We start from the raw sequence: 18,793 nt of genomic DNA, 5'->3' as shown, positions 1-18,793 counted from the left end.
ATTGACTAGAAACAACCAGGTGTTATACCAACGTTATCTTGCATTCAAGAAAGCAGCAATGGTTTGCAAACGTGTAACTTACATTCCAGGTCTCACCCTCAACACGTATCATGAATGTTCAAGGCCACATATAAAACACACTGGAATTTAGGAATAATGTTAAGTAACTTTTGCAATGAATTGTCATTAGCAAGGAAAGTGCTTAAACAAAATAGAGCTCACGGATCTAGCACCAACATAGACAGGGCCTTGAAATACTTGCAGAGGCTGGCTTGGTAGCTTCTAGACTAATAACTAAACTAGAGCCTCACACCTCAGACTTTCCCAGAGGATGGAAAACCTCTAAAAAGCAGTTACTATCAATGAATTTTACTTAATTTTACTAACAAGGTCTTAGCCAAAATTTGATACCAAAATTTAGTTGCTGACGTCACAGAAAGAGCCCAAATTTGCAGACTCAAATTTTCATAGGTATTACAGAACGTTTTAGAATGACCAATATAGTAACTAACAATTTGTATTAATACTATAATGGAAGTTATTCTTACACCCATACTCTTCCTCTTATTCTAAAGGATCTCACTGCACTTTAATTAGAGAGAGCACATGCCACTGAAATGCAGCCACTTCTGGAATGGTAGAGCAGCACTCATCATTAAAGAATAAAGAATATAATTTAAACAGTTACACTAGAAGTCCCTTCAAAGTGACTAAATAGAAAGTGAAGTCAGAGATGTTACTTTCTGTATTTCACTACATACCTTTCACGTTGTGTGTAAAACGTGCCCTGTAATCTATAGTTATAGTAGATCTGTCAGTCAACATGGCAATTATAATGATACTGCTGACAAAGATGCTTCCATTCAACAACGGGTGAGATACGGCATCCCAAACCAAAAACAGCAGTGTGCGAAGGGCATGATTAACCTGGCCTCTTTTTGGAGACTAAGTCAACTCGTTATTCCAGGCATTCATATTGCTATGGAAAATAAGGCAAGTGATTTAAGGTCATTAGAATGTCAAGATCACCATGAGAAATAGTGCCAGGAATGCAGCATCAGTTAAAACCACACTAGTTTTGAAGCTGGCATCAGTCTCAGCTGCAAATTCGAATGAGAACACAGGGCCTGAAGGCCATGCAATCACAGATCTCTCCTTCCAGATACTGCATGCAATCCCCTCTTCAGTTCCAGGTACCTCATTACCAGAAAAATATTGCTAAATTGGAGGGAGAAAGAAGCTGAAGAATATAACACTTAGGTATATAAATAAAAGTGATCAGAATGCTACAGAGATTGATTTGTGGGGAATCTCTATGGACAGTTAGGCTTAGTGATGAATAACCTGGGGGCGGGGAAAATTACATTCTAGTAGTATTTGAAGTGTGTCAGCATCAAGGACAGAGGAATTTTGGGTGCTATAAGAGGGTAGAACAAGGAGAAACTGGATTAAATTAAAGAACTGAAAATGTCAGTCAAAAATAGAGACACTTTCTGACAGCAAGATCTATTAAACTATAGAATAGTCATCCAAGTGATGTTAAGGAAGAGCCATCACTTGGGGCATTTTCTAGTGTTTTCTGCAATTAAATTTCAAGTATTCTGTAGGTATCAATAGGTTGCTGGCCTACAGACACACTGGATGACCTATTAGAACTAGAGACACTAAGATTGTAAGATTCTTTTGTCATGCCTGCACTATTTGGTGGGGAGAAGCAAACAGCAATCCTCTGTGTATGTGGGCTATTCCAGAAATATATGGACAGAGGCCACTGAAAAATGTGATGAAAGCAGGGGAGTTGACCACACACAATAAGAGAAGGCAAATAATGAATTGCTAAATACCTGCATATACACCCACATATATAGCTGCATTTGACATTCAAAAACGTGTTATTCAGCAGTTACCTTTCATCTTTCTTGCCAAGAGCATGGGCAGGACTCCAGGAAAGGAAAAAATGACTGAGTACTCGGAAATGTCTCTTACCATCTTCAAACTTACACCTTAATAATGGTTATATTGGCATAATTCAGGATAGCTGTTTGGCTCGTAGGAAGTTCCATACTGTCCCCTGCCCCTTTAATTGTGGGCACTTTTCTACTTTTAATAGTAATCTGTTGTCTATATGGCAGTCAATTACATTGTTTTAAAAGTGCACAAAACAGCAACAAGTGCTAAGAATGACAAGTTATGTAGCAACAGTGAATGATCATTCTATACCACTGCAGTGCTCAGGTGTTCCCTTCCTGCTTTGCTTCTCACCTCTTAACTGTCTGCAGTTGCCTACTCCTGCTCCTTTAAATTGCTTTAAAAAAACCCAAAACTGTAATGCTTGAGGATGTTATCCTACAGCTTTTACAAAGCTGAAGTTGTATGCTGATCTACACCTACTATAATGAACTGACTTTTGCCCTCTATTGGATGGAAATGAATCACAAGGCCTCATACTGTGTTGTCGAGCAGAAACCCAGGTTACTACTAACCGATTTAGACTAAGTTTGGCAAGGTAATGTACCAACAGCACTCTATAGCAAGAGCATTAACTACACCACTCCAACACCATTCTGCTGGGCACTTCAATAGCAACAGTGCAGGAACACAGAAGAGTCAAGGCGTGAGTTTTACGAGTACGCCCTTTCAGAAGATTTTTAGGGAGCACAGCTTTTTTTTTTATGCTACTGTAGCGCCGATAACAGGAAACAGTGTTTTGCAGTCCATTCTTTTACTTAGGACATTACATCTAAGGTTTCAGAGGCAAATGGAAACATAACCCAAAGAACCCAGAGAGGAAACGGCAAATATTCAACAGGGGGCATCTTATGGCTACTCTTACATGTTGAAATTTTACTAGTGTGTGAATGATTCACAGCCATGACAGATGTAAGAAGGTTATTTGCTTTCTGCCAAGGAATTGTTTTTAACACATTTTGGGGTTCTCACCATAGCAAGAGCTTCCCTTTTAAGGGTTAGTAACTATACTACAAAATCATCCGCAACTGACTTTGAATCTTTACCAATTTACATCAGAATGCCCTCACATTACACAAAAGCATTATAACTGGTGCTACAAGTAGGCCTTTCTAAACACGGCAATATGAGGAATAAGAATAAAGAGACAATTTTACAAAGCAAGCCACTTAGCTTTTCTAAAAAGCATACATGCATATTTTACTTGGTAGTAACAGTAACAGCTTCCAAGATTTGCTTAATCAGTAAAAAGAAAAAAGGAGGACTTGTGGCACCTTAGAGACTAACAAATTTATCTGAGCATAAGCTTTCATGCATGCATCCGATGAAGTGAGCTGCAGCTCACGAAAGCTTATGCTCAAATAAATTGGTTAGTCTCTAAGGTGCCACAAGAACTCCTTTTCTTTTTACTGATACAGACTAACACGGCTGCTACTCTGAAACCTTTAATCAGTAAGTGTTTAGTAAAGCATACTTTACTCAATTCTCAGCAATCTAATTCCAGTTTAGTTTTACGAAGAATTGCTTCTGAGAACCATAAATGTAATCTCCAAAAAGACTGCAATGGCATACAGTTCACTAAAATCATTGCTCTGAAACCAAGTAGTATGGTACACACAAGTTGTTAACTCAAATGCCGAAAAATCCACAAAGTCTTTGTTTTAAACCGGGTCAGATTAAAATGTCTGCTCTAACTTTACAATCTAATGTTTTAACCAAATTCATGGTTATTGACATAAAACTATATTATTAAGCAGGTGCAGCACCCTTTCAGGTTTGTATTGCAAGTCTAACTTCACTGAACTCCGCAATCAGACTGACAAGGCAACAATGGTACTTACAGAGAGAGTGGGCGGGGGGGAATTCATCAGCTAGTAGAGGTAAATTCAGCTCTGAAGCGAACAAGATGATACTCTTGAAGGTTGCCATTGAGGCTGTGAGAATTTTAACTGAAAGTTGCTTTTATGTTTTAGCAAAATGATACATGGGGTTAAGTTCTTAAAATGGCAGGTAGGAGAACACGCACTCAGACAGTGAATATGAGGCATACTGGTCACTGTTCAACTGAGGTTAGTAACAATATCTTGTTTGCTATCACAGCCTAAGCTACTAATGCCAAAAAACCCCCACATACTCCCAAGCATTCTAAGCATTTTGTTTCCAAGTCTTCATCTGTTTGAAAAAGTATCCTGACTTCTCCCACCCCTTCAGAGTCAATTAAAATGGAGACCAAAAGGTATAAAAACTTTCCCATGACATTTTCAGGATTTACATTCTACCTTGTGGAAGTTTTAGCTTAAAATGAAATTTATCCTGAACATAAGATGTTTTCTGTCCTCTGATTCAGCTAATCTAACACAACTGATATAACCCAATACTACTGTCTTTTGCAATTACAAATCATCCATCAATACACAAATAAATGGAGAAACATCTTAGCATTTTTCATTTTTAGCCTCAGATAATTTGGAATAGTTTTAAAATGACCTAATTCTAACAAAGTCATCACTCTGTCAACTGGTGTAATATATCTGTTCTTCAAAAAGTTTCAGCACTTTAAAATTTTTGCTGCAACAGCAGCCATTTGTGTCCCAATGGCTGAAAAAAAATGGAGATTCAACAAACTAAATGTGGCTGTATTTATAATTCTTTTCATGCACAGTGCGTGACATTCTTTTCTAACTTCAGCTCGGATACTTAAAAGTTTAGGCAGTGTAATCAAGTCATAAGACTCTCTATATAAAAGGGAAATAAAGTAAAATTGAGTTCAGAGTCTACAAATAAACTGCATTCATAAGCACACTGCTATTCTGGTGCAGAATAAACTCCCAACCTCAATACTATTGTAAATCCTACCAGAATCACCTCCAAGAGATGTAATTGCAGGGCTCCAAGAATCACACACATTAACATTTCAGGGATACCCAATACCCATTGTACTCATTTGCCTATAAGAAATTTTCCACACACCAAAAAACCCATTCCTCCAAAGATTGCCCTGAGCTTGTTTTCAAAGGCTTTCACTGGGCCTCCTTCTCTTTCCCCAGCCCCCACTCTCCAGCATATAAACACACTCTTGTCACACACTCTATCAGCTGTTCGTGTTGCTCCGCCCAGGCCTCAGTTTCCGGGTAGTAACAGAGCAACCAATCGGCTGAGTTGCAAGCTCTTCCTGAGGCCTTTTGCCTGCAAACACTTTTCCAAAACAAGCAGCTCGTCATTTCACAGGGGGCACTGGCTCATCCAGGGCGAGAGGGGATTGCAACTGCCATGCAACAGGGAAGGGAGCAAGTCCCACAAGCCTCAAGGACATACTGAGCTGCACGAGCTCCCCCCACACACATACCTTACCAGGGGAAGTATGGGGATGGAAAAGAGGAGGAAACTTACGCACATGCCTAGCCTGATCATAATATTTTTATTTATTTTTACAGTCACCAGTATCAGATCGCAGGTAATCTGAGTAATTCCCTATATTCTGGATATAAAACTTCCTTGAAAGTCATTCCACAGTGGGGCACAGGAAGCATCTGATCTTTTGTGCACGGCACTGCATGTAATAGAATTACTCCACTGGGCCTGGTATTTAGGCAGTGAGGAAAATCAAGAGAGGGGTGTGGGGAAGGAGACAATCAATCCAACAGAGTCAAAATGCAATGCAAATCCCTGCTTCTAGGCTCTTTCCAGTATTTAGAGAAGGGATCAGAAGAGAAACAATGAATGACTCAGTGTCAGAACATAATCATCCAGTTGATTATTAAACATCAGTTAAAAAACACACTCCCCCTTGCAATTTAGAGAGAGCACGAGCAACCAACCTCTCCCGTTCCCTGGTCACAAAGAAACATCTACAAAAGGACATGGACGTGTTGGGATTGAAAATAGGAATAATAAAGAAGGACTCCACTCCTCTCCTAAACCTGTCAGAGCAGTAAAAAGCAGCAGACTTGTAACTTGCTCTCTAGCCCCTTCCTAGACAAGGTAACTCTTGGCAGGCTGTAAATCTATGCCATGATTATATACTAGAGACATTAAAGAGAAGCTGAAATGGGAGATTGTAATGAAAATGGCAGCAAACAAAAAAAAATCAAGCCACATTCAAGTACATTCCTTCAGTCCAGTTCTCTCTCATTTATTCACCACTAGAAAACAGCTTCAATCCCCAACCCGCCCGCACCCCTCAAACACACACTTACTTCAGATAATGTGTAGATCGGTTTACAGATAGGAGGACTACACAGAAAAATGAAGTGGCTCAGTTGTTTAGGATGAATTCAGAGTGTAGGCCCAGAGATATGAAGGAAAGCCAGACAAACAAAAAGACTGGGGAAGGAGGAAGGTAGAGAAGAGAGTCATCTGACATACAAAACTTCCTAACTTTGCTGTCCACAAGAAACAAACCGACCTACCTCTGTCTCAAATACCAAGAACACGGGGGTAACAATAATAAGAGCTACAGTTTTAAAAAGCCTCTGGATTCTTTTGTCACAGGAAAAGAGAGCAGGAGATCGGAAACTAATTTGGATTGGGAGGAATGTCAACCTATTTACTTCTCTTCATCTACCACCAAGCCATAAATATACCAAAAAACTGCTTTGTCTCCTAAAATGCTTTAGTCATTCTAGATGTCAGCTACCAAGCAGAAAAAAAAGTAGGGGAGAAAATGCATCAGGTCATAATGGGCCTCATCCCCACTCCAGCACAGTCCTCTTCAAAAATTATACACAATGAGGATTATTTCCACTAAACAGCTGGAGTTCTCAACCCTCCCCCTGGTGAAATTAACTATCAATTGAAATTTGCATTTGGGAGGGTATGACATGTTGTAATTCTAAACTCCAGAATAAAAATAGCTCAGATTCTACCATGAAGGGTAGTCATTTCCTATTTGCTAAAAACAACATTAAAAATAAACAGAAGCTTTGTATTAAAACATGCACACAAAACATTAACAAATTTTCTTTGGGTAAATTGTCCTCATGCTATAAACATTAGTGCTGTTGATTTCACCCCTTCTTTTAAAGCACAAAATCCAAATAAGTTCGTTTATCTCTGCCTCTAGCAACTAAATCAGGTCTGTTTATCAACCCCCAACCTTCCTACCACAATCAAAAAACAGATCCCGCACTCCTAAATTCTCCTGGGGGAGTAAATATTCCTGAAAGCATTTCAGTTGGTTATGTCAGTTCTCCCCACCACCACCACGTAAACAAAACTATTAATAAAATAATTCTATAATCGAATTCCCAATGATATTTCAAAAGCCACCCACACTCCAGACAGCAAAAGAGAGGGATACACCATCCTATGAGGGGTGAGAATAAAAATACTGAGAAAAATAAAAATAGATCCATTAGGAAAGAAAAAAACCTACCCTAAACTGGAGTGTTACATAAACAAAACCTTTAGCAAGAAGGGAAGGGGGGGAGGAGGGGAAGAGAGAGAGACTTTTCAATTGCACTGAAACCCCTTCTTCCCACTCCGTGGCACCTTATTTCTGGTTTGTAGCAAACTAGGCTCCCCCGAAAAATTAAAATAAAATAAAATCACCACAAATCCCTAGGCTGGCACCAGAAGCTTTGGGAACTGCAGGCTGAAACCATGGAGTAAATAATAATAAATATCACAAAAGGTTTTTTCTAGGCTGTGGCTATTAGACAAGACCACCCCATTCTCTCAGCCCCACTCCTCACAACCCTAAGCTGTTGAACTACATTCCAGGGAAGGGGGCTGGGAGAAAGAGGGGAGCCACGGGTGAAGGTGCCATCTGGAAACGGGGGGAAATATTCCTTTGAAATACTCCTTCCAAGGCCGACCACCAGCTGTCATAATATCTGATGGGGAGTCGGGGGGGGGTCTTTCCCTTACCCTGGGGGAAGTCACAATCCCAGGGGGAGGAAAAGGAGTTGCCCTAGGCTGGACTGAAGGATCCTGCCCCACTCCTTAAAGGTACTAATTTCCCCCCAGGATAGGTGGTTGGGGTACCCTCTATCCCCCAGGCTGAGTCTCTTCAGGCCTTAGGCTGAGGGATCTGCTGTTTGGGGGGAAGCTCAGGCTGGGAGAGAGAGAGATCTGGAGTCCCCAGGACTGGGGGAGAGGGGTCTGTGTTTGTAGCAGGCCTCTCCTCAGCAGAGAGCGAATGGCTGGCGTTGGGGAGGTGTTTGCAAGGGGGTCCCCCAGAAGCAGGGCTGGTCTAGGGAAGTTTCACCCTCTCCCTCCACAGAGGGAGCTGGTTTCACAGGGGTGCTCTCTCTCCCCTTCACCATGGAAGATCAGAGGGACTGACCCCAGCAATTGTACACCATGGCGGGGGGGGGGGGGGGAAGAGGAGGGTCTCTCGCCCCCAGTATTTTCCTCACAGGGGTTTCTCTCCTCCACCCAGGGGGATGGGGACTCTCTCTTTCTCCTCCCCCCACTGTCCAAGGGGGGAGGCCTTTCTCCCCCTCCTCCCTGTGAGGTCTCCCCCCACACACAGGGGGATGGGGGATCTCTCTCTCTCCCCCCCCCATGAGATGGGGGAGGGTCTCTCTCTCTTTCTCTTTCTCCCCCCTCACACTCATGAAATGGGGGAGGGTTTCTTTCCCCCCCCCCACGCACAGGGTAACACGGGGGGGGGGAGTCACCCCCCCACAGAGGGACATGGGGGTCTCTCCCCCTCCCCTCCACAGGGGCTGCCCCCCGCGCGGGAAGGATACAGCTTGACCACGTCGGTGTCCATCCGCCTCTTGCCCGGGCTGGGGGAGGACATGGTGCCCCCGGCTGCCCGGCTCCTCCTCGCGGGCTGTCAGAGCCCCGGCTCCTCCGGGCTGCGGGGGGGGAGACCCGGCAGGGGCGGCTCCCCGCGGGGGGGGGGGGGGCGCCGGGCACCGACCCGCTGGCGAGCCTGCGGCGGCGGCGGCTGGCGGGGCCTGGCCGCTCCTGCCTCCCCCAGCTCCGACTCGCTCTCCCCTCAGCCCCGAGCCCAGCTCCGCTCGCCTCTGCCGGAGAGCCTCTCTCTGGGCCCCTGACGTCACACACAGTGACCTCACCGCCCAGGCCCGCCCCGATTGGCGGGGCGGCGCGTGACGCAAGCGCGTAGAGCGCGCCGCCCCCGCTGACTGCTGGGAGCTGTAGTCTCCGCCTCCCCCGGGAGAAGGATGTGCTTGAGCAAGGTGCTGTAGGCATAAGAAGTGTGTGGCCCAGCCTGGGGGAGCAGTGAGTTAGACGCACTTTAAGTACGTTAAAGCTGCGGGTTCGATGCCTCCTCTATAATAGAGCCTGAATACTTTTCTTGCAGGTGTTAAAGCCCCTGTTTCCCCCCTGCCTAAAATTGTAGGGTGAGACCCAGGTTTTCCCAAAGCAACCTGGTACCTAGGTGCATATACATTCTGACACCTTTCAGAGTAGCAGCCGTATTAGTCTGTATCCACAGAAAGAACAGGAGGACTTGTGGCACCTTAGAAACTAACCAATTTATTAGAGTGTGAGCTAAGTGAGCTGTAGTTCACAAAAGCTTATGCTTTAATAAATTTGTTATTTCTGACACCTGCAGAGGAGTTTTCTGGAAGTTTGTCTCTTTCACCCACTGACAAGTGGCTCCCATAAAAGATGTTATCTTGTGTCTGCACAATGACAGCCTGCTGCTGGCCCAGATTTCATCTGTGTGCAATCATGGTTTCCACCCTTGTTTGTGTTCTGCTTAGCTGGTAGCGCTAGGGTTTGGTGAGAGACAAGCCATGGCCCCCTGGATTCCATTCGGAGGGTGGGATAGTCTGGCAGTTAGATTCCCGGCTTCTATGCCCAGTGTCATGACTGACTCCGCTGCTGGGCAAGTCACTTAGCCACTCTATGCCCCATCTGCAAAGTGAGGCTACTGCAGGGAGATCCCATTTTTGTAAACTTCAATTTTCCAAACTCTCTTTACTCCCATATTCGTTTACGTCCCTCACCCTGATGCCGTCCATATTTTTGGAACCCCTGGTTTGTGAACATTTAGTGTGTCTCTAAGTCTTCTGTGAAAATCAACTTTTACCCACACCTTCCTCACACAGGTTTTGTGAGGCATAATAAATATAGCAATATCTTGTTGCAAGCGGGGTATTATTGGACTGTCAATACACACTGTATTCACACCACACAAGAAATTCACGATTGACTCCATACATATCCTGACATGGGGAAGAGTCTCGCAGCCCCAGTAGGTGGGTTTCAGCATTTATTAACGTGTGACTTGTTCCATGGAGGTTTATCACATTTTCCACCAGCTCAGTTTCTGGTTTCTGCTTTTCCGACTGTCAATAATTTACAGAGAAGTAATGCAGGGTCCATGTGCAAGGGACACCGATCGGAGCGAGAGGCTGGAATGAGTGATATCTCTCATAATCCGGTACAACTGAGCAGCATATGGGAATGAACAGCTGTTCGACCTTGTGTGACCTTAGAGTGTTGCGATCTGGGAAATGTATTCTTATGCCTGTCCAACCCTTTATATACAGGCTGTTAGCGGAGCAGGAACAGGGACACAGAGCAGAGTCGAATGTTACCAATGAATGAGCTTCTCCAATTGACTCTACTGCAAAATTAATAACATTCTGATTAATATGCCAAAGTGGAAAGAAAGGCTGTGTAGTTAAGACATGGGGGCTGGAACACCTAAGTTCTACTCCCACCTCTGTGATGGACTTTGGGCCGATCATTTAACTGTGCCTCAGTTTACCCACCTGAAAAATACAGCGAATAATACTTACCTGCCTCTTGGAACAGGGGATTGTGTGACTAAGTTAATGAAAGTTTGTAAAGCATGTGGAAATTGTTGGATAAAAGTTACTACAGAAATCTAAACACTGTGTGAAGACTGCAGAGCGTGTGTAGGCACCTTCTACTGAATGGAATTGGTCCTATGCACTCAGAGGCCCTAGATCGCTAAGTGAGATTCTCCTCAAGCTCAAGTGGCGGGGGTTGGTACTTTTAGAGCAGGTGGATCAGAGCTCTGTTCCAGTCATCGCTGTGAAGCTTTGAGGGCTGATCTACACTGATCTTACATGGGCATAGCTACATCTCTCAGGGATGTGAAAAATCCACACCCTCAAGGGACATAGTTAAGAGGACCAAACCCCCTGACCTAACCTTCCATCGACCCAGGTACCACCTGGATTAATAACAGCGACGGGAGAACCCCTCCATCGCTGTAGTAAGTGATTACACTGACATGCTACAGCACTGCAGCTGTTGCTTTTTAAGTGTGGACATAGCATGAGTGTCTGTAGTGTGCAGCAAGGCCAATCACAGGGGGGCCAGGAGAGCCATTTGGCCTGGGCCTCAAGCTCAAAGTGGGCCTCAAATTTAGACACTTGTTAATTTTTTGGCATTTGTTAAGTTTCGCAACTTGTTTTTTTGTGCATCCCTATTGGACCAAAATGTGACACACACTCTCAGCTTTGAGCTGCAGATTTAAGCAAATAAGAGATTTGATTTGGTAAAAAACATAATTTTTTTTTGTTAACTGATATAGATTTTGTCATGTTAAAGAGTTAAAAATGTTCATAAATATTAATAAAAATATATCGGTTCTGATGGCGCAAGATTAGACCATGATGAACCTGTCCTCTCAGATCAGCGGATTCTATAAACAAACCACTACTAGTGGCTGGTGCTGGATCAAGTGCATGTTGAAAGAGAGAGAATTGTTACATTTTAGTGTCTTTATAGTTTTACGTCTAGTTGACTAAGGAATTATGTGTGAGAATTCCTCATTTTTATCTTATATGGTAGCTAAGAGAGGTGACTGGTTGGTTGGTTGAGCCCTAGCTTGGTAGCTTGGCCATCATCATAGGCTTTTGTAGGCTGTAGGCCCAGATTCAAGGGAAAATTTGTGAGGACAATCTTGTACAGTGAGTTTCGTGAGAACACAAGTTTGAAATTTTTGGACATTATCCCTCCGACTATATCCATGTCTGTGTTTACTATATATATGTCATCCCTTTGTATTCAGCTCAGCCTGTTATATTATACCTTGCGTACTTGAGTTTTGATTCAGTGATAAGGATAATAACCTGTCTGACTGTTTAATTTTGTGTTCTTAATTAGTATTCCTTTGCTTTAAGTCTTTTCAGCATTTGTGTACATGTTTACAGTAGAAGATTTCAAGTGTAGATAAGCTACTTATTTACAGCAGACTATTTCAAGTGTGGATAGGCTACATATTGACCAGATAGATCACTCTGAAGAGGAGATTAGAAAGTGGTGCAAGCAAGAGACGGCGAAAACAATTGAGTGAAGCAGCAGCTAAGAGCTCAAAGCCAATAACTTCATTTCTCAAACCACTGGAAAACACACCTTACCCAACAAACAACGCTACAGATAATGAAAACTCCACAACTGCCACAGGTAATATTTCAATGCCAATACCTGAACATGAGGACACTAGTCAAGAAGGAGATGTGCCAACAGTAACAGTTGCAGCAGAAGATCCTATGTATGACCAAGAAACTCAACAGCAACAGGAAGATGTAGATCTTGCGTAGCAAGAGCAATTCATGACTACTACAGATTTGACTGTGGCTGACATTGGAATTATTGACAAGAGCAATGCTGCCTAAATGCAATCTTTTCTTCAAACTAGTTGTTTTGAAATTCCAAGTAACATTCCATGAGATGCTGATAATCATGCTTTCCCTACTCGTTTGCTGACAAAGACTCTTCCAAATGGTGAGACCTACACAAGAGATTGGTGATGCTGGACTACGGAAAAACAATCTCTGTACTTTGCACCCTGCTTTTTGAACAAAAGTGCTGCAAATGCATCAGTTCTCTCTGATCAATCAGGATGGAGCATCAACAGAGGTTGGAGGGAGTTGAAAGACGGAATACTAGCCCATGAGAGTTCAACGTCACACAGAGAAAACTATATTGCATGGAAATCAGCCAGTAGGGCAGCATCAGCTGAAAGGTCAGTTGAGAATTTACTCTTGACTGAACTCTCTACAGAAACTAATAACTGGAAAAAACGTCTTAAGCGCATCCTGAATGTCATCCTTTTTCTTTCTGAGCGGGGATTGGCTTTCTTTGGTTCCAGTCAATGTATTGGTGATCATGCAAATGGCAACTTTCTAGGCATAGTTGAACTCCTCAGCAAATATGACCCACTTTTATCAGAGCATGTTAAATGTGTTTGAGAATCGCAAGAGAGTCAAAAGCGCGTGCAAGTCCATTATCTCTCCACGTGCATACAAAACGAGTTTATTGAGCTATGTGGGTCATTCATACAAACAATTCTTGATGAGAGTCGAAATGCCAAGTATTTTTCAATCATTGTTGACGCCACTCCAGATTGTTCTCACAAAGAACAGACTACTGTGGTTATTTGATATGTTAAGATTGTAGGAAGCTCAAAATTTTCAATTGAAGAAAGGTTTATTTTGTTTAATAATTTCACAAGAAAAACTGGAAAAGAAATTGCTGCTTGAGTACTAGCAATTCTAGAAGGTTTTAAGTTAGATTTTCAAGTCTGCATTAGTCAAGCCTATGACAATGGATCTAATATGGCCGGGAAGTACATAGGTGTACAAGCAGTTCTGCTTGAGCATAATTCAAACTGTATTTTCTCCAGCTGTGGAAAGCACACACTAAACCTTGTAGGTGTTGACTGTGCTGAATCATGCAAGGAGGCAATTACTTACTTTGGAACTGTTCAGCAAATGTACAGTCTCTTCAGTAGCAGTCCACAAAGGTGGGAAATTCTGAAGCAATATCTTCCTGTTTCACTGCATGGGATGTCCAGACCTAGATGGTCTGCGTGGATTGATGGTGTTCAGCCAGTTGCGTGGCATTTGAATTCTGTGAGAAAGGCTTTAAATGAGCTTGAATCTCTCAATCTCACTGCACAGGCTCGAACAGAACTTCAGTCTATTCAGAAGCACATGTCCAAATTTGAATGCATTGTGATGTCATCTTTGTGGATGAAGCTACTTACAATGATCCACCAAACTAATCTGGTAATGGAAGCATGCAATGCTACACTTGATGTTGAGAGGGATAACATTGAAAGTCCTATCAATGACATTCAACAGATTCGTGAACAACGGGATGCGATCCTGACTGAGTCCAAATTAGTAACACAGAATATTGGCATTTCATCTGAGTTACCTACTGAATCCGATGCCAAGCAGCACTATAGGGACAATGTCTTCCTTGTCATCATTGACTCTATTCAATCAGGTCTTACACGTCAATTTGAGTCACTGCGACTAATTTGTACACTTTTGGGGTTTCTTTGGCAGTTCAACAGACAGAGTATTGAAGATCTACTTTCTGCAGCTGAACAATTTCAGCAACAGTACAACAAAGAAATCTCAAAAGATCTCAGTGATGAGGTCATCTTCCTCAAACAAATATATTCCACAAACTTTAAATTGGATTGCAAGCCAAAGGAATTGCTTCAAGAAATACTCAAACTTGGACTCCCTGGGGTGTTTCCTAATATCACAATTGCATTGTGTATTTTTGTCAGTTTGCCTGCATCAGTGGCTTCAGGTGATCACACCTTCAATGTGTTGAAGCAGGTAAAGAACTATCACCGTTCAACTCTGGGACAAGAGTGTTTGAAAGGGCTCGCCATGTTTAATATCAACTGTGACATTGCACAAAAGCTAGATTTTCCCTCAATAATTAGTGCATTTGCACAGAAAAAGGCTAGAAAAGCATTTGTTAAATAAAAAAATATTCAAATTATGTCTCACCCTTTTTTCGGTGCCTTATTTTGTTTTCATGTATCGTCATTTTTTATTTTTATTATGACTAGGGGCCTCAAAAGCTGGAAGTGGCCTGGGCCTCTCTGGACTTCTGAGGGGGCCCGGTGTGCAGCACACAGTGACAAGTGTGAAGGTCCACAAAGTGACCACAGATTTGTTAAAATACCTTGTGATGTTGCGGCCGTAAAGTGGTCACCACGAAACACTTACTGCCTACTCCAAGGAGCTTGGTTTTGCTGTGCAGTGGTTGCCGAGCCTCCATGGCTTGGTATGTGTCAAATCGAAGACATCTTGGGAAGATTCCCATATACCCTTCAACAGCTGGGAGAAGTCTACAGCATCCAGCATCTTCAGATGCTGATCTTCCCATTGAAGTCATAATGGGTAAGTCTACATGGCAGCTAGAGTGAGCCTGGGTAGACAGACTTGTGCTAGCAGGGCTTGTGTTAGCATGTGTGGACATTGTAGCACTAGCAAGAGGCTTGGGCTAGCCATCTAAGCTCAAGCCCACCCCATCCTTTGGCAGGGGCGGCAGGTTTGTATCATTTTTGGTGGTGCCCAGAAGAGGTCCAAGTCTCCGTCCGTCCCCGCACCTGCCCTGTAAGCCAATATAAAGTAACTCCTCACTTAAAGTCGTCCCGGTTAACATTGTTTTGATGTTATGTTGCTGATCGATTAGAGCAGTGGCTCTCAAACTTTTTTTTCCGCAGACCGCTTGAAAATTGCTGAGGGTCTTGGCGGACCACTTAATGATCTTCCCAAATGTTGTTTGTACCATTAGCTAACTATTGTAAAGCGCTTTGGATAAAAGTGCTATATAAAAAAACCCCTTAATAATAAGAAACTTTTTTTGTTCTACACATAAAAGCAGACAACTCATATTTTAATTTCAGTAGTCTTAACTTTTCTAATGCGATGGATGTGCCCTCTCCCCCACCGTAGCAGCCCCCAAGCTGGGACTGGGAAGAAGTGGGGTTCTCTCCCTCTCTCCCCCACTGCAGGAGCCCCTGAGCTCGGGCTGGAAACGAGGGGGGGCTCTCCCCTGCCACAGCAGCCACAGAGCTGAAGCTGGGAACAAAGGGGATCTCTCCCCAGCAGCCGCAACCCTGGAGCCTCTTTCTCTGGCTGCTGTAGCCCTGCATGTCCCAAATTCCCCCCACCCCTCTTCTCACCCCACTGCCCCTTCCCAGCTACCCCCTATTCCCCCCAAGGCCACCACCTCACCTTACATGTGCATCTTCTTCAGGGTCTAGGCACCTAGTTAGTGGAGCCATGCCTGTGCGGCTCCACTAATTAGGTGGGTGGCCCTTCATTCTCTTGTGTGCGGCCGCCCAGGAGTGCACCTTAGAGGGAACTATCCACGGACCACCTGAATGGAGCCCGCAGACCACTGGAGATCCACAAACCACAGTTTGAGAACCTCTGAATTAGGGAACAGGCTCGTTTAGAAGTTGCGCGATGCTCCGTATAGTGTTGTTTGGCAGCCATCTGCTTTGCCCACTGCTTGCAGAAGGAGCAGCCCCTTGGGGCACTAGTGGTGGGGGCTTGGAACCAGGGTGGGCTGGCAGCCCCCCTATCAGCTCCCCTAAGTTCCCTGTGCAGCAGCCGTCCAGCAGGCTATCAATTGCTGGCAGTTCAGCTGTCCCTCCCCACACTGCCATGTGCTGCTCCTGCCCTCTGCCTTGGAGCTGCTCCCCGAGCCTCCTGCTTGCTGTGCGGGGGAGGAGGGGAAGAGGGGTGCTGATGTCAGGGTGTCCCCCTCCCCCGTTCCTGCCCTCCCCCATCTCCACAGAGCTGAGGGGGGGACACGACAGGGCTCAGAATGGAGGGAGCTTGCTGGCAGCAGCTGCTGTCTCAAAGTACCGGATGCATTCAGTGGAAAATACAGTGGGGAGATTTATATACATAGAGAACATGAAACAATGGGTGTTACCATACACACGGTAACAACTGAGTGATCACTTAAGGTGAGCTATTACCAGCAGGAGAGCGGGGGGGGGGTGTCTGTGTGGAACCCCGACCTGGGGTATTCTATCTGCTACCCAAGATCCATAAACCTGGAAATCCTGGGCGCCCCATCATCTCAGGCATTGGCACCCTGACAGCAGGATTGTCTGGCTATGTAGACTTCCTCCTCAGGCCCTATGCTACCAGCACTCCCAGCTGTAGCTCACGAAAGCTTATGCTCAAATGAATTTGTTAGTCTCTAAGGTGCCACAAGTCCTCCTGTTCTTTTTGCGAATACAGACTCACACGGCTGCTACTCTGAAACCTGTCTCAAAGTCTCTCTCTCACGCACAGGGTGTGTGTCTCTGTCTCTCTCTGCCATGCTGTCTTCCCCCTCGGGCCTCTGCCCATTCCTGCTGCCTTATAGAGTGTGTGGCTACATTAACAATGTGTTAACCCTTGAGGGCTCAGCCGAGTGCTAGTTCATCATTTAGCAGTAAGGCATTCCCTGGGAACCATCTCCCCCTCTGACTCCACCCCCTCAACCAAGCTTCCCAATCATCATGGCTGTGTACAGTATTCAATTGTTTGTTTAAAACTGATACTGTGTGTACATATAAAATATAGTCTTTTGTCCCGCAAAAAAAAAAAATTCCCTGGAACCTAACCCCCCTATTTACATTCATTCTTATGGGGAAATTGGATTAGCTTTACATCGTTTCACTTAAAGTAGCATTTTTCAGGAACAGAACGACCACGTTAAGCGAGGCGTTACGGGATATTTTTTAAAATAATGTAAAAATGTGCGAGCTCTGGGGTGGGGCTGGGGATGAGGGGTTTGGGGTGTAGGAGGGGGTCAGGGCTGGGGCAGAAGGTTGGGGTGCAGGGGGTGAGGGCTCTGGCCGGGGGTGTGGGCTCTGGGGTGGGACGGGGCTGGGGATGAGGAGTTTGGGGTGCAGACAGGCTGCCCCGGGGCAAGGGCCAGAGAGGAGGATTCCCCCCAGCCCTCTCCACGCAGGCAGCAGTGAGCTCCGGGGGAGGGCCCCCCCACTTCCCCCCTGCTCCACACTCACTTCGCACCACTGTCACTGCACGTGCTCCTAGGGCCCCTCTCAGGTACAGGAAGCCCCCTCACCTCCCCTGTGGTGGGTGCCAGGGGGGCTGCCATCACGTGTGGCCTCCTCCCCTGCTGCTGCCCCTCACTGTAGCTTCACTGGGGGTGGGGCTTCCCCTTGTCCAGCGTGGGGTAGGAGTGGTGACTGCGGGTGGGGGGCCCCCTGTGCTGGTGGAGGGTCCCGCTGGAAAATGAAAGGGTCTGAGGGGCAAGGGCAGGCTCAGGGTCAGGCTGCCCTGGCAGTAGTGGATGGGGGGCACTAGGATCCTGCGGTGGCAGTTGATGCAGGGAGGCAGCATGGAGCTGCAGGGGAGAGACAGGGTCCAGACACTGCTCCAGGGAGGTGCGCCGGGGTAGCAAGGGGGGGCCGGCCGGGGGACACTCGGGGGAGGTGCGCAGGGACAGCCGGTGGGGCCGGGGAAGAGACCCGGCCCCAAACATTGGTGGAGCTGGGCCCCCAGGCCCTGAATATTGCTGGAGCCCGGGCACCACGGGCCCATACAACTCGCTGCCCCGCCCTTTGGGTCTGAGTTTGGGTGGCTAGCCCCAGCCTCCACCAGGGCTGCAATATCCACACAGCTGTTTGTAGCACACTAGCATGAGCCCTGCAAGGACAAGTCCGTTAACCGGGGCTGGGGGGCTTGCTCCTAGCTGCAGTGTGGACATACTCCACAGTTTTGCCATTAACTCCCTTGGGAGCAGAATTAGGCCAAGACTAAGCACTTTGGAAAATCCCACCCAACATTTCTGTAACTGCTCCTAGCACTCAGGGCCAGCTGCTGTTAACATTCAGGCCTCCCAGCCTCCAGACACTTGCACACCAGTCACTGTGGGAATCCACCCCATGCAGAGGGCCAGCAGAAGGCCTATGCATCTCTTAAGTTCCCCAAACTGTCCCCTGGCCATCCAAGCATCTGGATGGACAAGCCCTGTCCATCCACCTCCATCTCTGCGCCAGTCTCTGCATTGGTGTGGGCATGGGACGGGGTCACAGCATCTAGCACATCTTGCCACGGTCCTTCCGGTTGTGCCTTCC

The 18,793-nt window shown here is 45.5% G+C and overlaps 1 protein-coding gene across 2 annotated transcripts in view; it reads right to left on the bottom strand.

Moving 5' to 3' along the window:
- UBE2H (ubiquitin conjugating enzyme E2 H) overlaps positions 1–8,963 on the bottom strand; it is a 69,936-nt gene extending 60,973 nt beyond the window's left edge. For both annotated transcript variants that reach the window (XR_014711496.1, XM_084627423.1), the window contains exon 1: positions 8,664–8,963. Coding sequence is in view for 1 of the 2 variants with exons in the window: in XM_084627423.1 (XP_084483549.1) it covers positions 8,664–8,716 (53 nt within the window). In the remaining variant the exon portion in view is untranslated. The remainder of the gene's footprint in view (positions 1–8,663) is intronic.
- Positions 8,964–18,793: the final 9,830 nt, after the last annotated feature.

The sequence above is a fragment of the Lepidochelys olivacea genome (assembly GCF_965140295.1).
Source record: "Lepidochelys olivacea isolate rLepOli2 genome assembly, chromosome: 1".
NCBI lineage: Eukaryota > Metazoa > Chordata > Testudines > Cheloniidae > Lepidochelys > Lepidochelys olivacea.
The sequence above is the reverse complement of the archived record's forward strand: the minus strand, read 5'-3'. Positions and strand labels throughout refer to the sequence as shown.